Source organism: Pantherophis guttatus, chromosome 1, assembly GCF_059756535.1.
Source record: "Pantherophis guttatus breed Tessera chromosome 1, ASM5975653v1, whole genome shotgun sequence".
Classification (NCBI taxonomy): domain Eukaryota; kingdom Metazoa; phylum Chordata; class Lepidosauria; order Squamata; family Colubridae; genus Pantherophis; species Pantherophis guttatus.
The window spans coordinates 338034621-338056927 of NC_142063.1; the positions used below are offsets into that span (position 1 = coordinate 338034621).

The following is a 22307-nucleotide window of genomic DNA, read 5'->3' on the forward strand; positions in this document are numbered from 1 at the left end:
CATACCAGGAACTCAAGGCTGATTTGTCTTTTACGGGTTTTTGGGAAAGACTCCCTCCTTCCTGCAATCCAGCATCAGATTCCACTGCAATTGCGTAGTCCAACCCAGGTATCAGCATGGGAATTCTGATTTATTAGGAAAAATCCCAATCTTCTCATTCTTGGCCTGTGATGGCTTTGGAGAAGATGCTCAGAGGATGTTGGTAGTTTTCAGAAGCTTCATTAATTGAGAGGCCTTATCTCATATCATCTCACAGGTACGTGCGTGTCCTCGGGAATCTGGTGCATGCAATTCAGATCAAAACCAAACTCTGTCAACTTGTGAAGGTAATGATGGAGAGGCGAGATGATCTGTCCTTCTGCCAAGAAATGAAATTCAGGTGAGATTTGATTGAAGCTTTTGGAGCCTTTATTAAGAACTATAATTACATCTCCAGAATGGCAGCCTGTTAGCATTGAAGTGGAGCCTACAAGGTTTGATTTTGGAATAGTGATGGTTGAGGGCATGCAAACAAATTTAGTGGGCAGATAGTAAATAAATTTAGGAGAGAGAAGAAAGTGAAAACAATAGCATTCTTGGAATTTAAGAGAAAGAGGAGCATAAGTCCCAGAAGTAACAATTCAGAAACATATTTTAATAAATAAAAATAAAGTCTCCTTCAGATGAAACTCAACTTCTAATATTTTCACCGGCATTTTACTTCGGGTTCCCATACTCACCTACAAGATCTGCAAGATTTTCTAGTGGCTACCATCTATGCACTAGAGAGTCGCAAACCACCTCAGCTTTTTCATGTTAGCCAAAGTTGGCTAGATAATGCTGCCTGACGGTTTTATGATGTGATGGCTACTAATAACTTATTTAGCTAGTGGCAGAAAATCGGCATGGTTGCTGTAAGAGAAAATGATGGAATTGTATTGATTCTGTGGCGCGGGAGGGATCAATGTAAGATTTCCAAGATAGCATTTTGTCTAGCATTTGGAAAATATTCCACATAGTCTCTTTAATTTGGATTTTGTCAGATGTTGTTTCTATACATTTTGCTCTGTAATTCTGAACTCCAGGAACAAGATGGTGGAATATTTGACCGACTGGGTTATGGGAACATCCAACCAGGCTACAGATGAGGATGTGAAATGTCTGACAAGGTAAAATTAGCCATGTCACCTACACTATCTATGCAGCAAATTGTTAAAAATAATTTATAGGGCGGTTGATTAATAACAAATGGAATTCAGTCAGCGGTGAAATCCAGCAGGTTCTGACAGATTCTGGAGAACCGATAGCAGAAATGTTGAGTAGTTCGGAGAACCGGCAAATACTACCTCTGGCTGGCCCCAGACTGGGGTGGGAATGGAGATTTTGCAGTATCCTTCCCCCAGGAGTGGGGTGGGAATGGAGATTTTGTAGTATCCTTCCCCTGCCACGCCCACCAAGCCCACCAAACCACACCCACAGAACCAGTAGTAAAAAAATTTGGATTTCACCACTGAATTCAGTCTTGAGGTAGAATGCTCCAAATGAATGCAAGTGCACATTGAGTTCATTGTGTTTATGTTGAAAAGAGCCAGTTTGGTGTATTTGGACTAAAAGTGAAAGACTCTGATTCTAGTCCTTTTACCTTCACCCACAGAACTTCCATGAGTCATTTTGGGGCAGTCATTCTCAGACGAAGAGACAGTCTGATTTACTGCTAAAAGTGTAGGAGTAGAAATGGGGAAGTCCTGGTTCTAGTCCTCCTCATCTACAAGATCTTGCTGGTGAGGTGTGTACTGGTGCTTCAGGCCATCCTTCTCTCTCAAGAACCAGTATGATGTAAGGTTCAGGTATTGGACCCTGGGAAGATCCAGGTTCTAGTCCTGTCTTAGGCATGGAATCCATGCTAACTTTAGGTCAGTTCCTTCCTCTCATTCCAAAAGTTAGGTAGTGGTGAAAGTGTTGGTTTAGAAAAGCAGAAACTCAAGTACAAGTCCAGCCTCAGCTATGGAAGGTCTGCATCAGGGGTGAAATCCAGCAGGTTCTGACAGGTTCTGGAGAACCAGTAGTGGAAATTTTGAGCAGTTTGGAGAATTGGTAGCGGAAATTTTAAGTAGTTTGGAGAACCGGCAAATATCACCTCTGGCTGGCCCCAGAGTTGGATGGGAATGGAGATTTTGCAGTATTCTTCCCTTGCCACACCTACCAAGCCACGCCCACCAAGCCACCCCATGCCCACCAAGCCACGCCCACAGAACCGGGAGTAAAAAAATTTGGATTTCACCACTGGTCTGCATGTGACTTTGACCAGGCCCCTACCTCTCAGCTTAAGAAAAGCAATTTTAAGACTCTTGGTTGCTTCGGACCCCATGTGAAAATTATGTGAAAAATGCACTTTCCATTGATTCGTTTCATTCATTGTTTTACTGTTCAGAGACTTGGACCAGGCAAGCATGGAAGCTGTTGTCTCTCTTCTGGCCGGGCTTCCACTTCAACCAGAAGAAGGAGATGGAGTTGAATTGATGGAAGCTAAATCCCAGTTATTTCTCAAGTAAAGGCCTATTTTTAGCACTTCATAGATTGAAATAGCTAAACTTCTGTTCTCCTTGGTCAATAAGCATTGCCTGGGCATGAAAGTATACAGTGGCTATATGGTCTACACACCCCTGTTAAAATGCCAGTTTTTTGAGATGTAAAAAAATTAGGCCAAGATAAATCACTCCAGAATTTTTTCCACCCATATAAGGTATAAGCTCCACAATTCAGTTGAAAAACAAACTGAAATTCTTTTCTTCTTCTTAGATAAAAATATAAATGAGGACAAGGGATATGGTTATAAGACCAAAATAGCAATGTATGACAAGTAGCAATTATATTTGTTGTTACGTTAAAAATATGTATGGAAATGACAAAACCGGGATGGTCACACTGTGTCCAATGCTTTTAATGTTTATTTAATAAAAAACTTTTTATAATACCTTGTTTCCATCAAAATAAGACATCCCCTGATAATAAGCCCAATCGGGCTTTTGAGCACATGGCAATAAGACCAAGCACTTATTTCAGGGTTCAAAAAAAAATATAAGACAGGGTCTTATTTTTGGGGAAACACAGTGATAATAAAAAAAGAAAAGAAAGAAAAGAAATGACTGTGGAGATTCTCAGTCTAGTCATGGTTATCCCAAAGGTCCTTTTTCCAAAAGGCACTTGGACTTTCTTGGTGTTTTCTTTGAAAACATTTCACTTCTCGTCCAAGAAGAACTGAAGAATAAGAAAAATAACAATAAAAAGCTAGACTTTTTTTTATATCCACTGTAAGAGTAGATATCCTGCAAATGAACTTGGGGATGCATGTCTGAACGCTGACTATGTCATGTAGAAAGGCATCTATTTTGCTAATAAAATGTTTGAGGTTACCACTTTTATTGACTATGAGAAGATCTTCCAAGAGCGATGCAAACCTTTTTTTAAAAAAATATACATTTAGGTACTTCACCCTGTTTATGAACCTCCTTAATGACTGCAGTGAAGTGGAAGATGAGAGTGCACAAACAGGCGGGCGGAAACGTGGGATGTCTCGAAGGTTGGCTTCCTTGCGGCACTGCACCGTTCTGGCTATGTCAAACTTGCTCAACGCAAACGTGGATAGTGGCCTTATGCACTCTATAGGTAAAAATGAATGAGCCTTCTCCTTTACTTTGTGGACTTTGGAAATGCAAAACTGTACTCAAACTCTCCGTCTTTTGTTGTTGGTTTCTAGGGTTAGGATATCACAAAGATCTCCAGACGAGAGCTACGTTCATGGAGGTCCTCACCAAAATTCTGCAGCAGGGCACTGAGTTCGACACCCTGGCGGAAACTGTGCTGGCGGATCGGTTTGAGAGATTGGTGGAGTTGGTCACCATGATGGGTGACCAGGGAGAATTGCCCATTGCTATGGCCTTGGCAAACGTGGTGCCTTGTTCCCAGTGGGTAAGATGAATCTCACTGTCGGTGGCTCCTTTATGGCTTTAAATTGGTGAATGTTGAATGTGAGTTACAATTGTGTTATACACAACGGGGACTGGCAAAAGGGAGACGAAAAGGATTCCTTTAGGACAGGGCAGAGGTGGATTTCAGCAGGTTCTGACCAGTTCTGGAGAACCGGTAGCGGAAATTTTGAGTGGTTCAGAGAACCAGTAAATACCACCTCTGACTTGCCCCGCCCCCATCTATTCTCTGCCTCCCGAGTCCCAGCTGATCGGGAGGAAATGGGGATTTTGCAGTATCCTTCCCCTGGAGTGGGGAGGGAATGGAGATTTTACAGTATCCTTCCCCTGCCATGCCCACCAAGCCATACCACGCCAACCGAGCCACGCCCACAGAACCGGTAGTAAAAAAATTTGAATCCCACCACCGGGACAGGGGTGTCAAACTCAATATGATTGAGGGCCACATCAGGGTTGTGTTTGACCTCGGAGGCTGGGCAGGGGTGTGGGCGGGGGTATGGCCATGGTGTCGGCACCTGTGGTGGCCAAGTGCTAAGGCAGGACTTCCCTGAGACCCTCCCTCACTCTCATTATAACTTTCCTTCCTTCCTTCCTTCCTTCCTTCCTTCCTTCCTTCCTTCCTTCCTTCCTTCCTTCCTTCCTTCCTTCCTTCCTTCTCTTCGTTTTCCTTCCCTCTTCATTTTCCTTTCTTCCTCTTTCCCTTTCCTTATTTTTTTCCTTGCTCTCTTCACATCTTTCCTTCTTTGTCTTTCCTCTTTCCCTTTCTTCTTTTCTGTCCCTTCTTGCATGCTCAAATACAAAAGGGAAAACATTTCTCCTTTTGTTTTGTTTTTAGTTTAGTTTTAGCCATGCGCCGCCCCCCTGCCCCATTTTCGGCCTGGCTGGCCGCCTGCAGCCCTCTCCCAGTGAAAATGGAGCCCCCCCCCTTTTCAAGCTCCATTTTCACTAGCAGAGGCACCAGTTCTTTTCTGTTTCAGGCCAGCCCCGCAGGCCAGATCTAAGTGCCCGTGGGCCGGATCCAGCTCACAGGCCTTGAGTTTGACACCCTTGTTTCAGGAGGTCTACATTCCAATGACAGAGGCTTTTTGTTTCTTAACAACTTAATAAAAGGAATATCTGCAAAGTTTTATTTTAAGAGACAGATTAAAAAGAACTTTACCTGAATGGATATATTTCAGCTCATTCTGAAATGAGTTATACGCTGTTTTTATTAGAGTAGTCCTTGACTTATAGCTGTAATTGACCCGAGAATTATGGTTGTAACTTGTCACTTGTGACATTCGTTAATTGGTTCACTGCAGAACTACCTCCGATTTTATTTTTTATTTTTTTGCGGCTGGTATTAAGTGAACCCTACAGTTGTTACGCAAACACCTCAGTGAACCCATTTTTCCAACGGCTGTTTTCTGCCGGAAACCAGAAGTAAATGCTGGAAACCTGCAAAAAAAGGTTGAAAATTCTGGTCATGTGACTGCAGAATGTCTATGGAGATTCTCAGTCATCCAGGTGCTTTTTCAAGAGCTGAAGAAGCTTCTTGGATGAGAAGCGAAATGTCTTCAAAGGAGAAACAAGAAAGTCCAGTTCCCTCTTGAGAAAGCACCTTTGGGTGACTGCAGAATACTGCAAATGGCCATAAATGCAAGCTGGTTGCCAAGCACCCCAAGTGGGATCCTCTGGCTGCAGAGTGTGTCTGCCTGGCCATCGGAACTTCGAAAACAATAATAAGTAGCTCTGGCAAGGACTATCGGAGCTTCAGGTGGTTGCTAAGTGAATGGGCATTAAACAAGGATATATTGTAATTGTAATTCCAGTCTTGTTAACTGTATTGGCTTGTAGTTTTGAATGCTGCACGAACCCATCCAACTGTGGCTTATTCAGCGAATCAAGAACAAAACCTAATTTAAAACTCTTTCTGTTTTTCTTCCTTCCCCCCCCCCCCCCCCGAAGGATGAACTAGCTCGTGTCCTCGTCACCCTTTTTGACTCGAGGCACTTGCTTTACCAGCTGCTCTGGAACATGTTTTCTAAAGAAGTGGAGCTGGCCGATTCCATGCAGACGCTCTTCAGGGGAAACAGTCTGGCTAGCAAAATAATGACTTTCTGCTTTAAGGTACATTTGACCTTCAAATCTGGTTTTGACGTGCAGAGTGATTTGGGGCAAAAGGTTAAGACACAGCAAACCAGATGGACTTGGAAAAAATTGGCCTTCCCTCTTGAGATACAGGTTTGAAGTTGTAACTGTTGTCTGAATCATTGGCCACCTTCAGTCTCAAGAGACTATGGTATCGTGCTCTGGAAAGAGGTCCTAAAACAGCATCTGGTGTTACTAGAAAGGCCAATTCGAGAGTGGCAATCCCTTCCACACTGAGGGCAGATACATTCTGTCCCCTGCCCAGCCCCCAGATTTCGCTGGTTCCGGGACTGCCTCAGCCTGCCGAACAAGTGTCTCTTCGAATTGGAGAAGGCCATGCTGCGTCTTTAGCCTCCAAGCTGAACGATCGGAGGTCAAGGTTTCCCAGTCATTAATGTCCATTCCCAAGGCCTTTAGATCCCTCTTGCAAATATCCTTATATCGTAGCTGTGGTCTCTCTCTAAGGCGCTTTCCCTGCAGTAATTCTCCATACAGGAGATCTTTTGGATCTCCTGTATGAATGAAATCATAGTAAAATGATTCTCCTTTGTCTGAACTAAATCATAGTAAAATGATTCTGTATGCTGATTTTAACTACTACACAGAATTCCCAGCCCGACAGTTATTAAGGATGCAGGCAGACTTTTTAAAAATCCAGTTTAGGGTGGCATGCTGTCTTTTTTAATGTCTAAGTGATAAGCTGTCAAGATTTTTTGCTGCAGCAGTTTCAGTTTTTGGATTGCCCCTGGACCTCGTGATTTCGGGGTATCCCCCTTCCTTTTTGTTCTCGGCTCTGCTTGCCGGATTTCCCAATCAGCCTCTTTTCCTTGTGTGCCAGTAGGAAAACTGTATGCTACTGAAAACTTGCATAGGAAAAAGAGATCTCTGACCACCCCTCTCCACAAGAGAGGCTTTGCAGATGTTACGTACAAAAGTATGAAAAGGAACAAAATGGTCAAGATATAGTAAAAAGCTAAAGGTGGGAACGAGCTTACACTTTTTTTTTCTCGGCTGAAACCAATTTGAACAGGGGTAAACTCTCTCATGCAGGTGTATGGTGCAACCTACCTACAGAAGCTTTTGGAGCCTTTATTAAGAACTGTAATTACATCCCCAGAATGGCAGCCTGTGAGCTTCGAAGTGGACCCTACAAGGTTTGATTTTGGAATAGTGATGGGGAGAGGAAGGGCGGGCCAGAGGAGAAGGAGGGCGAAGTTTGTACTCTTTCTTATTTTTCCTCCTCTTTTTGTTTTTCTCCCTGGTTTTGAAGTTTGAATAATAAAGGTCTTTATCTCTGGATTTTTGTCAGAAAGAGGCAAGACATGAGCTTTCTTTCAAGACTATTTTTTCAACACTTTTTTTAATTCCATGCCCAGCCAGGTGTTAAGGGTTTTTTAAAAGGCCAACAGGATTGTCTCGTAGGATTGTTGTGAGGAAAAATAAGAGTTAGGAGAAGAGCATTCTGTCTATCATAGCGTTTCTCAATCTTTAAGATTTGTGGACTCCCAACTCCCAGAATACCTGAGCCAGCATGGCTGGCTGGGGTATTCTGGGAGTTGAGTCCATAACACCTTAAAGTCATCAAGATTGAGAAACACTGGTCTGGATCAGTGTTTTTCAACCTTAGCAACTTTGAGATGTGTGGACTTCTGCTCTCAGAACTCTGGCTGGGGAATTCTGGGAGTTGAAGTCCACACATCTTAAAAGGTTCCAGGTTTGAGAAAGGCTGATCTAGATTACATTCTCTAATCAACACCTGGAGCCTCCTCTCCTGTATATGATGGGATGGGTAGAAACGGAGAAAAACAGTCTCTTTCTTGGAGCAGTGGGGAATGCACTTATTCCTTTACTGCCATGTTGAATTTTTTGCTACCTACCATATTTTTTGGAGTATAAGACACACCTTTTTCCGACATAAAAGGGGGTGAAAATTTGGGTGCTTCTTATACACCGAATGTAGCTCCTCCTACCCACTGCCCCCCACCCTTTGGCCTCTGCCTCCCAGCAATTTACCTCCTTGCAGCAAGCAGCAAGAAGAAATAGCCCATTTCAGCTTCAGCACAGCCTAATTAGCACAAGTTGATTGTTTACGAATAGATAATGGTGAAGACTCAATCCTCTGATAATGGATGATCCAGTTGGAATCTTGAAGGTGGACTGGTGATGGTGAACTTTTGACACCTGTGGCCTCTGGACCCGCTGGAAATCCTGCAAGAGGGCCTTGTCCCTATGGGTCCTCTGAAGCCTCCAAAAGCCATGTGAGCATTTTAACCTGATTTTCGGAGGCTCCAGGGGCCTTCTGAGAGCAGAGCTGACTTGCGTGACTTTCAGAGGGTCTGATGAGGCCTTGTTTGTCCGGGGTGTGTATATCTTTGCCTGTGTGACACACCAGCCGAGTCAAGGCAGACATTTTCTGGATTTTTGACATGTCAAGCTCAAAACGTTCGCAATCGCTGATAGAGTTACCATCCAACGTGTTGGAATTGCAACTCCCAGACAATTCAGCTTGGCAATTCTGTTGTTAATTTCTACTCTAATTCCAAGTCTCCCTCCCTTCTTTGTTCTTTGTAGCACTAAGCAGGAGAGAACTATGGCTGCAGTGTGGATCTTGCAGAAGCCACACACCTGAGCCATTTTTTTAAAAAGGGAAGCCAGGGAGCTTGGGAGAGCTATCACAGGCTTGTCTTACAGGTTGGAATCCAGTGAAAGCCTCGACAGTAACCAGCGGAGCCTTCTTCAGATGACTGAGAAGTTCTTCCATGCCATCATCAACTCTTCCACCGAGTTCCCACCCCAGCTGCGGAGTGTTTGCCACTGTCTCTATCAGGTATGAAATAGTCCTCCGGTGTTGTTACATTGGAAAGGGGGAAAAGACTAAGCAAATTTGCTGTTACCTTTAGAATAAACCGGAGACAATGAAATTTAGGAAGCCTATCGAGGGCTGCAGGATCCAATCCGGGTCGGTCACGGGGATCAGAGATTTTATCTTCCGAGCTTTTGGACTCATGCTGAAGCTTATCCTCGGGGAACTTTTTCTGGGTGCTCTGGGCTGTTCTCTGTGTGGTGAATTTCCCTGAGGATGGGCTCCAGCATAAGTCCAAAAGCTCGGAAGACACAACCTCTAATCACAGTGACCGACCCTGCAACATTACCCTGGGACACTTATATTCACCTATCCAGGACTCTCTTGAGAACAAACAGCTGGCTCAGGGGAATTGTTCTGACCTAGGCTTCCTGATATAGTAAAAAGCACACAATTAGTCCTCAAATTCCCCCCCCCCTTTTTAAATTTTAATGGTTGTGAATTCCTTTCATTCACAGCACGTGCTGACTCACCAAGAGTTTATAAATAGTCCAACAGAAGTCTGCCACAGTCTTTCGGATAAGGCTGGTAAACACCCACCTTTATCTTCTTTGACATGCTTCCAAAGACCTAATTGGCAATTATCTTGGCAAGGCCACACGGAAACACGGAGTCAAAAACGGAGCTTCAAAGTACAGACACCATCCACAACGTTGCTTCCTGCAAAGGCCCATGTGCCTTTGCTCTTCCTTTATGTCTTATGGGAGGGGCCAATCATCTCCAAGCCTTACTCCCAAGTCGTCCCTTTTGTTTTAACTGTTCTTGCCTTCTGGCAGCTCTGCGCATGCGCACACTAGGAACAGGCTCCCCCTGCTCCTCTGCCTCTCTGGAGGCTCCGGAGTCCGCGTATAAGTCCCAGATGGCCCTGGGCCCATCTCTGCCTCTGACGCAGAGCCCTCGTCTGAGCCTTCCCCAGACTCCAGGACTGGCCCATGTTCCTCCCCAGCCTCCTCACTGTCCGAATCTGCTGCCAGCTCCACAGGCTGCTGGTGGACCACAACAGAAATGCTTATTCATTGCTCATCATTCTTCTGCTTTGTTGTTGTTTTTTTTAAGTCCAGGCATAAGTCTCCTGAGGCTGTCCACTTATTCCTGAACTTCCCCAGATATCATTAAATGTAAATTCCTACAATATTGCCCAAAGCATTAATGGAAATTGTAGTTGAGCACTGTGGGATGCCACAGATCATCTGCCCCTTGTTGGACCTACACTATAATGTTAGTGATGTAGGTTGTGTTCCGTCTTCTCACTTACTGTCTGTCATGTTTGAGACCTAATGAGTCAGATTCATGGCTTCCTCGGGAGAGACATTGGAGCCTAATTCGATGGTGGAGAACATTTAGTCTTCCCTGTAGTTCTCACTGTTCCCAAACCTCAAGGAGCAAGGATTTCCCTTCATGCTGCTCTGATTTCGGATGTATTCAAAAAATGGCTGGACCTTTGTCCACTTCCTAAATGTTTCTATAAGAGCAGACTTTCCTGTTCTCCCCTTTGGAAGGCAGAGGGATGAGACTTTTCCTAAGCTGTGCTGATCTTCCAGGATGCTTAGAAAGCAAGAAGAACTTGTGTAGATGTTGGGGTGTGCCATATATTAGCAGGGGTTTCCTTTCTCCAGCTCAGTGTTTCTTCCAGGCATGGCACAATCTCCCATATATTCAAAAACAAACTATTCTCACTGTCTTTCTGAATATTTGGGTGAAGACATTCACCCATTTGCAGGGAAGACATTCACTCCTTGAAGCCAAGTCCAGGAAGAATCACCTGGAACCCATCCTTTTGCATTAAGAGGGATATGGCTGGCACATAAATAAAGTAAAGATAAAGGTTCCCCTCGTACATATGTGCTAGTTGTTCCCAACTCTAGGGGGTGGTGCTCATCTCCGTTTCAAAGCCGAAGAGCCAGTGCTGTCCAAAGACATCTCCGTGGTCATGTGGCTGGCATGACTCAAAGCCAAAGGCGCACGGAACGCTGTTACCTTCCCACCAAAGGTGGTCCCTATTTTTCTACTTGCATTTTTTTTGAAAAGTTTTTTTTTAAAAAAAACATGAAACATAAAATACATCTTTTTAGAGCAAGGATTTGATCCAATATAAAATAAATACAATTACTCACATTCCCTCAACCAATTGTGTTCCAAATTTTATCCATTTACTTCTTTTAAAAAAAAAAGAAAAAAAGAGAAAAAGAAATCTTATTCTAAACATTTAGATTTTGAACATTCCACTATGTCACCCTAAATTCTAAACAATTATTTCCAAATAGACATCATTCCAAATCTTTGTCATTTTATCAATCAATATTTCATATATATTCCTCATTTCTAAGACCCATTACATCGAGTTTATATTGTACCTCTTTTAAATGGCAATTAGTATCCATAATCTTGACAAAGCGTATTTCCCTCCTCTCTTAATTATTTCTAAGTCAATCAACATTTCCATCTAAAATTTGTCACTCCCAAAATACTTTATTTTAAAGTCTAATATTTAACTGATTCATAATAGCTATTTCCCAACAGTGTTTTCCGCCACTTCTATCTCTATTTAACTGGTTCACAGTTTGGCTTACCTATTCTCCAGTATTGTCTCCTCCACTTCCTCCTGAGTTTATTTTTTGGCTGGTTCGCAACTTAATCAGTTGCTTTCCAGCGATGCTTTCCTCCACTCCTGACCTTACTTATTTGAGCTGGTTCACAGTATAATTTTAACTGCATACCAACGTTATCTCCTTCAATCCTCTTAAATCTATTATGAAACTGGTTCGCAACTCAAATAGTTGCTTCCCAGCAATGCTTCCCTCCGCTCCAACCTCTATTTTTAACTGGTTCGCAACTATATTTCAGTTGCTCTCCAGGTATATTTTCCTCCACTCCTAACTTTTTATTTTTTGGCTAGTTCACAGTTTTGCTTTAACTGTTACCTAGTGTATGCTTCCCTCCACTCCTAACTTTAATGGCTGGTTCACAGTTTTACTTTAGTTGTTTTCCAACCCGTGCTTTCCTCCACTCCTAACTCTTGTTTTTATTTTTAACTGGTTACCAGTTTTGCCTTAACTGTTCTCCATTATGATGCTTTCCTCCACTCCTACCTTATTTGTAAGACTAGATCACAGCTTTACTATTACTGTTCTCCAGAATCATGCTTCCCTCCACTCCTAACTTCATTTGTTTAACTAATTCATAACATTTTATTTTAATTATTGTCTAGCTTTATGTTTTCCTCCATTTCTACATCTCTTATTCAATTATTTAACTTTAAATTAATTCACAATATATTACTCATATTCATTTTTAAATCCATTCTCCTCCATGTCTTTAACTGATTAAAAATAGAAAGTATATCGACAAATATCTTAGCTCCTATTCTCTCCTAGGCTTTCTCCTGTGCCATATTTATTTCCAGTGAATATCAACATTTTAAATCACTTTAAAATAAATTTTTTACAATTTTTAAGTCTAATTAATTCTTCTTAATATCCAGTACCTTAGAGAACATTTTCTTCTAAATTATTAGGTCTGTAAATAGGGCTTAAAAATTCCAAGTTTAAAAAAGTATTAAAACATCCAAAAATCATAATTTTCAATCATTTATACTCATTTTTTCCAAGTCAAATTGTTGTATATTCATAAAATCAACTTATATAAAAATAATAGTGAAAAAAGAGAGAGAATAGTAACAATATAATAATACTTAAAATAAAAACAAAAGAAAAAAACAAGAATAAAAATAGGAAAGAGAATAGAAATATAACAAAAGAAATTGAAAAGAGAATTAGAAAAAATAGAGAGGGGGAAAGGGACAAAAGGAAAAAAGAAAAAGGAAAAAAAAAATAGAATTGAGAGAGAGCCCAGAGAAGAAGAAAGGTATCTCCTAAAATTATTCAAAGATCAAACTCCCAGACACCATTACATCCATTTAATTCAAACTATAGTATTTCGTTATCTTGTTACTTTATATTCCATTTTTTGCCCCTTCTCCAATCTATCTGAGTATATTTATTTTCCATTTCAATGTCCTCTAAATTGTAAGTTCTATAAAGTTACTTCTGAATTGACTATTCCATTTATGGTATCATCATATTCTTCTTTTATTGCCACACCCTTTTTCTCTTGTTGCCACGCTTAATAAATCAGTTTTCATTATTTCACTTAGTTTCTTCTTTCTGGTCTTCAATATCCTCCAATACACAGATTATATGTCCAAAGTCAAGCCTCTTGAAATTTTTCTCAAAATAATCCACTTTAAGTAACAAGCAACGAAGTTTCTCTTTCAAGTAACAAGTAGTCTGGAATTTACACTTTCATTTTCAGCTGGCAGCCATCTTTTCTTTTAAAAGCATATTTATTTCCTCTTCTCCTTCCTCTCTCTCAAACGTAATCGAATCTCGTTTAGCCACAAGAAATAGCCAGAAAAATAAAACAATAAAACCAAATCTGTAAAAAAAAAAATCATTTCCAAAAAGTCTGAAATTAACGCTATCTGTCAACAGGTCTTTTCTCCACCATTCATTTCTTTTTGCCCCGATGTTTCTTAGCTGCTGTTAAGGCTGGCCACACTTTTTGTAATCCAGCATTTACGGGCAGTTCTCGCCTGGGCAGAAATGAACTCACCTGGCTTTCAAACTCCCTGCTCCACTCTGCGCTTCTCGCTTCTCCTCCTCTCCTCCAGCACGATCTTTGTTCCTGGTTGCCGCGGTTTCGGGACAGCCGCCATCACTGTCATTCCAGTGCTGCCGGCGTGAAGGGAAAGCCTCCGCCCCCGAGGAACCTGCCCGTTCCTCTCGGCCGGCCAAGGGGTCCCTTCTTGTCCCCCTGTCCCTTCAAGACAGGGGAGGTCCGAAGACCTGTCGGCGGCAGCTTGGCAGACGGGGTTTTGGCAGAGCTCCGCGGAGCTCGCCATTTCCCCGTCTGGATCCCCGCGGCGCCAACTGGAAGTCCTCCATTTTTTACAAGCTTTCGAACTGCTAGGTTGGCAGAAGCTGGGACAAGTAATGGGAGCTCACCCTGTTACGCGGCACTAGAGATTCAAACTGTTGAACTGCCGACCTTTTGATCGACAAGCTCAGCGTCTTAACCACTGAGGCACATAAATAGCAGGATGTAAACTCTTTGGGACTAGTAACCTTTTATATACTGTACCTGGAAGCTGTTTAGGGTGAGAGATTCAGTTGACATTTCCCCACAGGTTTGAAGTCAAACTAAAGGTAAAGGTTTCCCCTGTCAAGTTACGTCTGACTCTAGGCGGGTGATACTTATCTTGGCTTCTTAGCCGAGGGAGCCAGCATTGTCTGAAGACACTTCTATGGTCATGCGGCCCACATTGCTATATCCCAAAAGTACACGGAATGCTGTTACCTTCCCACCGAAGTGGTACCCATTTATCTACTCATATTTGCATGCTTTCAAACTGCTAGATGGGCAGGAGCTGTCCTGGGATCTCACCCTGTCACATGGTGCTCAGGTCTTGAACCCGAGCTGTCACTTTCCAGCTGACGAATTCAGCATCTTTAACCACTGAACCATTGTGCCCCTTCGAGGTCAAACTATTTGGTTCCTTTTTTTTTGTTTGTGTGCTTTAAGACAAGACTATTAGGTTAATACAAACTGGAGGTGGAATGCAGCTAATTTATATCTGCCATTTTTTAAAAGAAAAGGGCTGTTTTAAAATTCAATAATGGTTTTGTTTTACAGCCTTTTTAGCATTTCAAAATAGCAGAGGTAATTTTCCCTCTAGTTTTTGCTTTGCTTGGTGGTGGGTTTTTTTTTTTTGGGGGGGGGGGGTTTTCCAGCAAGAAAATTCCCTGTTTGGTTGTCAATTAGTCGTTTTATTAAGAGTCACCAAAGTGGGATGGACCCTGGGTTGTAGTTCAATGTGTCAAACCTGCGTGCTGAGGTGGACTTTAAAGCATGTAAAATGTTCAAAGTACAGAAGAGAAATTTCCCACATTCTCGATTTGGAACAAACATTCTTCCTTTCATCATTTTGTCTCATACTTGATGAAAAAATGGTCCATTTTGGACCAAAAAAACGGCACATTGTTCTGTTTAGTTCTGTTTACAGCTTGGAACAAGAAGGCTCTCTTATTGGTTTAGTTTTGTGTACTAAATGTTTTGCGCACAGCAAAAGCTCCTATACTGGATGCAGGAGCTTCTGTGTTCGTTCCTCCCAAATGTTTTATATGTCTGAAACAGAAATAGTATGCTCAGGGGGATCATAGGATAATGGGATTATCCCACCTAAGTAGGACATGGCATAATTGAACACTTCTTTTCATAAACGCTTCCCTCTCACAAAATGAAAGGTCTAATAATAGGCTTAACTACAGACCTTTCTTTCCTTTTTTAAAAAAACTTTGTTAAATTTCAACAAAAGAAAATATAAAGGAACTGAAAAATAGGAATTACAGAAGCTCAGGGGGGAAAAAAAGCAAAATTAAGAGAACAGAAAAAAGGAGGGAATAGAAAAAGAATAACTTGAGGTAAATTGAGGAGCCAATTTGTGGGGGCAATAAGCTGACTTTGTATAAATATACAAAAGTATGAAGGCTATTGCTTAATGCATTGTAAGCCACCCTGAGTCTCCGGAGAAGGGCGGCATATAAATCAATTAAAAAAAAAAACTTCCAATTTTCTCTGGTACAGAAGCAAATATAAAATACATTAATCTCTTACTCTAAAACCAACCATAAAACACAGTGTTTCTATAATCCTAAACAGTTCTGATCATCAAATCCTCAAAATTACACTTTCTTTTCTTTCCGTGTCGTGGAGAAAAGTTCCAAAAAAGATTACCAAGGTAGACAAGGTCTTTTCTTTAATCAAAGGAGACAATTTTGTAGGCCTTTCTACCTCTGTGTACAAAAGTCTCACTGCTGTTGTCATACATAAAAACAAAAATCCATGTTTTCTTTCTTGAACTACAGTTTTTCTGTACAGCTGGATGTAATGTTTTTGGTTCAGAAGCAGAGGCTTAAAACACAGGTGGGCTCTGCCTTTCATTCAGAGGGCACACAGATGGTATTATATGATTCTTCTGAGCACAGTACTGAAAGGAAGAGAATGAGGCATGATATACAGTACTTGGATGTTAAATTATGTCACCTCTTTTTCCCTGCCTCTACCCCCATCCATACTGGATGTACAGATAATCCTTGATTTACAACCTCAATGGAACCCCAAATTTCTGTTGCTAAGTGAAACAGTTGTGAATTCTGCCCCATTTTACGACCTTCCTTGCCACAGTTGTTGTGAATCACTGCAGTTCTTAAGCTAGTAGAATAGAGCCGAGGTGGCGCAGTGATTGGAAGCCTATCCAATTCGGAGTAATTTGTGCTAGTTACTCTAATAGTAATTATAGTACTAAATAGTAATGTGCTAACTCTAACCAAACTGAATTGAAGAAGCTTCTTGGTAGGATGAGAAGCTAAATGTCTTCAAAGAAAAACAAAGACCACTTGCCTTTTGAAAAAGCACCCTTGGGACAACCATGACCTGGGTGACTGAGAATCACCATAAACAACTCTTAACAAAACGTCTAGCCAGTTCCTATTATAGAGTTTTTTTTATTTTTTATCACATGGTAAAGTTGATGGATGTTGGCAATGATCCAGCAGCTTGTATGTTGTTGACTTGTTCCTTGCCTCCTTGTGCTAAGGACTCTTGAAATTACCCTTGAGTTCTAAGTGGAGGATGAATTGATAAAACAAATGTTCTTTGACCTGGATACTTCTTGAGAACACACAGGTGTGTTGAAAGGAATGAGTGATCCTCAAAGCCAGAGGTTTGAAGCTGATATTTTTCTTTATTGAGTCAGTTCAGCCTTTTGGCTCTAGCAAGCACTCCGAGCAATTAACAGCATTTGAAAACGGAAGCAGAATATTCAATTTAAAAATGCACCTTTAAAATTAGGAATGTAAATTCTAAAGTCAAACGAGGTGCATTCTATAGGCAGAGAAAACATAGGTGTTTAGTTCCTCTTGGCAGACCTTTGATAGGGAGGATGACTTCTGCATGTTTTGAAAACCAGATTCGTTCCTACAAAAAAAGGAACTTGGGCCTTAAGCCAACTGAGGCCTTTGAAGGTAGGTACCGATGACTTAAGTTGGGCTTCCTAAGCAGCTAACAGCGTAGAATTACCCTGTTTCCCCGAAAATACGATCTATCCTGAAAGTAAATCCTAGCTTAATTTTTACATGTGCGCCCAATAGAAGCCCTACCCCCCAAATAAGCCCTAATTAAGATCCCACCCATTCCAGAGTGCACGGGTAAAAATTAAGCTACGGTGGGGATGTGGGGTGGTGGAGCTGCCCTACTACTTACTTTGGACAGTTGTAGCCAGGCCTTGCACACACCGACACCTGCCTCCCCGGCCCATTTCTTTTGCAGCCGGCAAGGCTGGCAAGACTTTCCTGAAGGCCTCTGTAGCTGATAACAAAGCTCCGGCTCTGTAAAGCCTTGCCGGCCACAGAAGAAGAAGTTCCTGAAGGCCTCTGACAGTGAAAAGGAGGCCGGGGGTGACGAGCGCAAGTGAGGTTAGTCAGTGGATGATATCCCCCCAAAATAAGACCTGGTGCCTTTTTTTGTGGCAATAAATAAATAAGTAAATAAATAAGACAGGGTCTTATTTTCAGGGAAACATGGCACATTTTTGTTATTTTGTACAACTGCAACTTCCAGTTTGTTTCCAAAGATATTTCCATAAAAGTCCCTATTTCAGTATCTACAAGATTCAATGAGACCTGAGTGTACAGATGTGGGAGTCAAGCTACAAATCATAAAAATACATCTGATGGTTGATTTTATTTATTTATTTATTTATTTTTGTAATGAGTCTATCTCCCAATCCTTGCCTGAATGTTGGAATGAAGATTATAATATTTGAAGATTATGACAGGATCCTCATTCATTTTTTTTTGGCTTTCTACCGTACAATCTGCATGTATGAAATGGTATGAAAAATACACCGAAGCAGCTTTATTTTATTAGGGTTGAAATAATGCCTCTCAAGGTTTGGAAAATACTTTAGGCTGACAGCCAGTTTTGTAACTGGTTGGAAAATGACTTTGGTAATCATCCTTTTTTTATTGTTGTCTATTACTCAGCCAAGCTTATTCTGCTGTCTCAGCAGATGTTTCAGTAAAAGACACTGCAGAACCATAACTCTTGGGCCACACACCATTTGAGATAGCTTGCCAAAGCCTGCTGCGCACGATTTTGTGTAGATGGATAGAAGAGAAGTAGCACCTTCACAAGCCTTTGCAATTTGGAGACATTAGCCTTTACAGGTAGTCCTGGATTTACGGCCACAATTGAACCCAAAATTTATGTTGCTAACCAAAACATTTGTTAAATAAACTTTGCCCCATTTTACGCCCTTTCTTGCCACATTTGTTAAGTGAATCACTGCAGTTGTTAAGTTAGGAAGAGGGTTGTTAAGTGAATCTGGCTTCCTCATTGGCTTGGCTTATCAGAAGGGGATCACAGTGACCGCGGGACGCTGCAGCCATCATAATTATGAGTCAGTTGCCAAGCATCTGAATTTTGATCACATGATCATGAGGATGCTGCAGTGGCCGTAAGTGCGAAAAACGGCCATAACTCACTTTTTTAGTGCCGTTGAAGGGTCACTAAACGAACTGTTGTAAAATCGAGGACTACCTGTATTAAGATTTCTCTTTGGAGGAGAGACCACTTCATCATGAGTTTGTAAAATGAAAAACAGAAATCTATAAATTGGTTTGAAAGTCCATAAATCCACAAGAGACGGAATTAAATGTTGTCACCGATCATTGTTAGGCTGGAAATGCTTTTTTTTGGGGGGAAGAATATATTTAAATTTTTTGCTGGAACGTATTCGGAACAGTTCAGATCTTTTAAGTGCCTCATTAGCAAATGCTCTTTTTGAAACTACTTTTAACCTAGCCAGAAATAGTAGAAATGATTGGAACAACATATGCTTGCTTACTACTTGTGACTAGATCAGTGTTTCTCAACCTTGGAAGCTTGAAGATGGGTGGACTTCAACTCCCAGAATCCCCCAGCCAGCGCTGCTGGCTGGGGGATTCTGGGAGTTGAAGTCCACCCATCTTTAAGCTACCAAGGTTGAGAAACACTGGACTAGATGTTGGTCACCAACATGAAATAGAAATTCCATCAAGTGCTAGTGTACACACTTCATTTTTTGTTGTTGTTTCATTCCGTTACATTTGATTGTGTGATTTCATGTACAGAACAACATTTTTTCTTTTTGCTGTATGTAGTTGGTGCTGTGACTTGTTTGTGCTCATCTCTGTTCTGTAGGCAACTTGCCACTCTCTCCTGAATAAAGCTACCGTAAAAGAAAAAAAGGAAAACAAAAAAGCAGTAAGTTTTGGAGAAGTTTTATTAAGCCATTTCTTTCAAAGCACACAAACACCCTCTTCCCCACTTTCTGCTTTTGCTCTTCGTTCCCAAAACTCTTTGCCTTCCAACCTCCTTTGACACTCATTGTCAAATCATTCTACTAATTCTGGCACTAAAGACGCTTTTTAAATTGAATTAACACTCAGTTGAAGTGATGCTTGTTTTAAAAAAAAAACCCCACAAAAATCTGAATGTGCCTCTCTTCTTCTTTTCCTTCAGAAGGAAATCTCTGCCGCTCTGCAACAGCTTTCCGATAACCCTCTTTGCCAACCATTGCAATGTTAAGGAACTAAACGGGAAATTCTGAAATTAAAGACAAGGAGTGTGGTTGCCTTTGTATTAGTTGGACTGTCTAGATCCGTGATGGCGAACCTATGGCACGGGTGCCACAAGTGGCATGCGGAGCCATATTGGTGGGCACGCGAGTGTTACCCTAGCTCAGCTCCAGCGCGCATGCGCGCACCAGCCAATTGATTTTCAGGCCTTCCAGTCCCACCGGAAGTTGGGAAACTGGCTATTTCTGGCGTCCAGAAGGCCTCCGGAGGGATGGGGAAGGCTGTTTTTGTCCTCCCCAGGCTCCTAGAAAGCCTCTGGAGCCTGGGGAGGGGAAAAAATGGGCCTACCAGGCCCACCAGGCCATTGCGTGCCAAAAGCAAGGAGAAGAATGGGGGGGGTGTCATGTGCGCATGCATGGGAGGGCAGGGCGCATTGAATTATGGATGTGGGCACCTGCGACCCCCCCCCCCCCGCTTCCCCTGCTTTTGGCACGTGACGGCAAAAAGGTTAGCAATCACTGGTCTAGATCTATCCTAAAGAGATCTCGGTATCCTTTCGTTTTTCCCTTGATGGCATTGAAGAAGCCGCTCAGGAAACCACAGGGGTTTTCTTATCAAAATGTGAGCAGCAGCAAGTGAGGGAGGGGAGTGTTGATTTTGAAGTGTGTGTCAGATAAAGAGGACCTCATTGTTGTTACAAGGGCCGTGTGGGTGCACAGTTAGTGCATGTTTCGAAGTTCATCTTTTCTAATGGAACCAATTTTCAAAACTGGAAAGGAGTGAGGGGAGTAAACACCGCAGTAATAAAAGCATGACTGTCGGTTATAGTTAGTCCTCGACTTACGACCACAACTGGGACCAGAATTTCCATTGCTAAGCAAGGTAGTTGTTAAGTGAGCCGTGCCCAATTTTATGATCTTTTTTTTTGCCCTGGTTGTTAAGCGAATCGGTGCGGTTGTTAAATAAATCATGAGGTCGTTGAGTGAATCTGGCTTCCCCCATTGAATTTGCTTGTTGGAAGCTGGGTGGGAGAGTCGCAAATGCCGATCACGTAACACACACACACACACACCGGGATGCCACAACCATTTATAAATAGATGCTGGTTGCCAAGCACCCAAATTTTGTTCACGTGCCTGTGGGGATGCTACAACAGTTGTAGTAAGTACGAGGACCAGTTGCAAGTCACTTTGTTTAGTGCTGTCGTAACCTCGAACGGTTGCTAAACGAACGGTTGTAAGTCGAGGGCTACCTATTTTTTTTTTTCTGCATCTGTTTGGAGGTGGAGTAGGGAACACGGTTGCTAAATGGAGTAACTAAGAAAGTTACTTTCTAACTTAGTTACTTTCTTAGTTACTACTTTCTGACTTTCTTTCCTTGGTCAGGCAAAGAGAAGTGGTCTGGGATCTTTGCAAAGGTGCTGGTTTGCTTTGCCTGGATTTTTTTTTAGAGAGGTTGCTAAGCAAAATGCTGAAATTGTTTCCTGCATTTTAAAAAAATGCATTTTGTACTCCTTTATGACTTTCTATTGCTTAATAAGATTAAACGTCTGGCTACATATGCATTGAATATATGCAGATGGTCTGAGAGTTTAGAGCAGGGGTCTCCAACCTTGGCAATTTAAGACCTGTGGACTTCAACTCCCAGAATTCCTCAGCCAGCTTTGTCTTAAAGTTGCCAAGGTTGGAGACCCCTGGTTTAGAGTGCCTTGCTTGTGCAGTTTTGACCTAAGGAGATTTATTGATTATGTACCATTCTCTTTGGGGGATGAAAGGGTCTCCCTTCTTCTCTTTGGGGTAGGTCCATGGCATCAATAAGAGTATTGTCAGCTTCCTCCATTTCTGTCTCTCTCTCTCTCTCTTAAAAGTCTGGTATCTGATGAGATTTGAATGATGATATGTCCCAAAGATGCTTCTTCAAAAGCCAACTGGATTTTCTTTGGTTTTTCCTCAAAGACGTTTTGCTTCCCATCCAAGAACCTTTTTCATTTCTGAACTGAAGAAGCTTCTTGGGTGAGAAGCGAGACTTCTTCGAGGAAAAACAAAGTCCCAGTTGCCTTTTGAAAAAGCACCTTTTTGAAAAAGCCTTTGGGACAACCATGACCTGGATGACGGAGAATCTCCATAGATGAGTGATGATATGGAAGATCCAACAAGACTTTGGCTTTTGAGGAGTGGGGGGGGGGCGGGGGCAACCACATGGCCATCTGGATTCTTTGTATGGAGGAGGTCCTTCAATGCCACCTCTGGTAGGTCCTCATTAGTATCATGGATTCTGAGTGTGTTGATTTATTTTCTCTCTGTGGTTCTTCCTGTTCAGTCAGTCAAGATAGGAAAAAAGTATGTTGCCTATTTAGCTCATGCTGCTTGCTTGCCCAAATGTTCTCCGGGTTCAGCAAGGTCCACAATTTGCCTTTTGACTTCTAGGTCAATTTTTATAGTGTGGGCCATCTTCTATAACCCTGAATTGTCAGGTTGTGGCCCACTTGCTGAAACATGCCAGTCCCCTTAGAAGCAGGGGTGAAATCCAGCAGGTTCTGACAAGTTCTGGAAAACCGGTAGCGGAAATTTTGAGTAGTTCGGAGAACCGGCAAATACCACCTCTGGCTGGCCCCAGAGTGGGGTGGGAATGGAGATTTTGCAGTATCCTTCCCCTGCCATGCCCACCAAGCCA

The 22307-nt window shown here is 42.1% G+C and overlaps 1 protein-coding gene across 6 annotated transcripts in view; it reads left to right on the forward strand.

Moving 5' to 3' along the window:
• Positions 1-22307, forward strand: part of NF1 (neurofibromin 1) — a 233596-nt gene that overhangs the window by 58580 nt on the left and 152709 nt on the right. For 3 of the 6 annotated variants that reach the window (XM_060693204.2, XM_060693205.2, XM_060693208.2), the window contains 9 exons: positions 257-379; positions 1065-1148; positions 2411-2527; positions 3464-3645; positions 3737-3948; positions 5913-6074; positions 7146-7249; positions 8787-8922; positions 19258-19320. In XM_060693204.2, coding sequence (XP_060549187.2) covers positions 257-379; positions 1065-1148; positions 2411-2527; positions 3464-3645; positions 3737-3948; positions 5913-6074; positions 7146-7249; positions 8787-8922; positions 19258-19320 — 1183 coding nt within the window. The remainder of the gene's footprint in view (positions 1-256; positions 380-1064; positions 1149-2410; positions 2528-3463; positions 3646-3736; positions 3949-5912; positions 6075-7145; positions 7250-8786; positions 8923-19257; positions 19321-22307) is intronic. The other 3 variants (XM_060693206.2, XM_060693207.2, XM_087889706.1) reach the window with 1 other exon arrangement.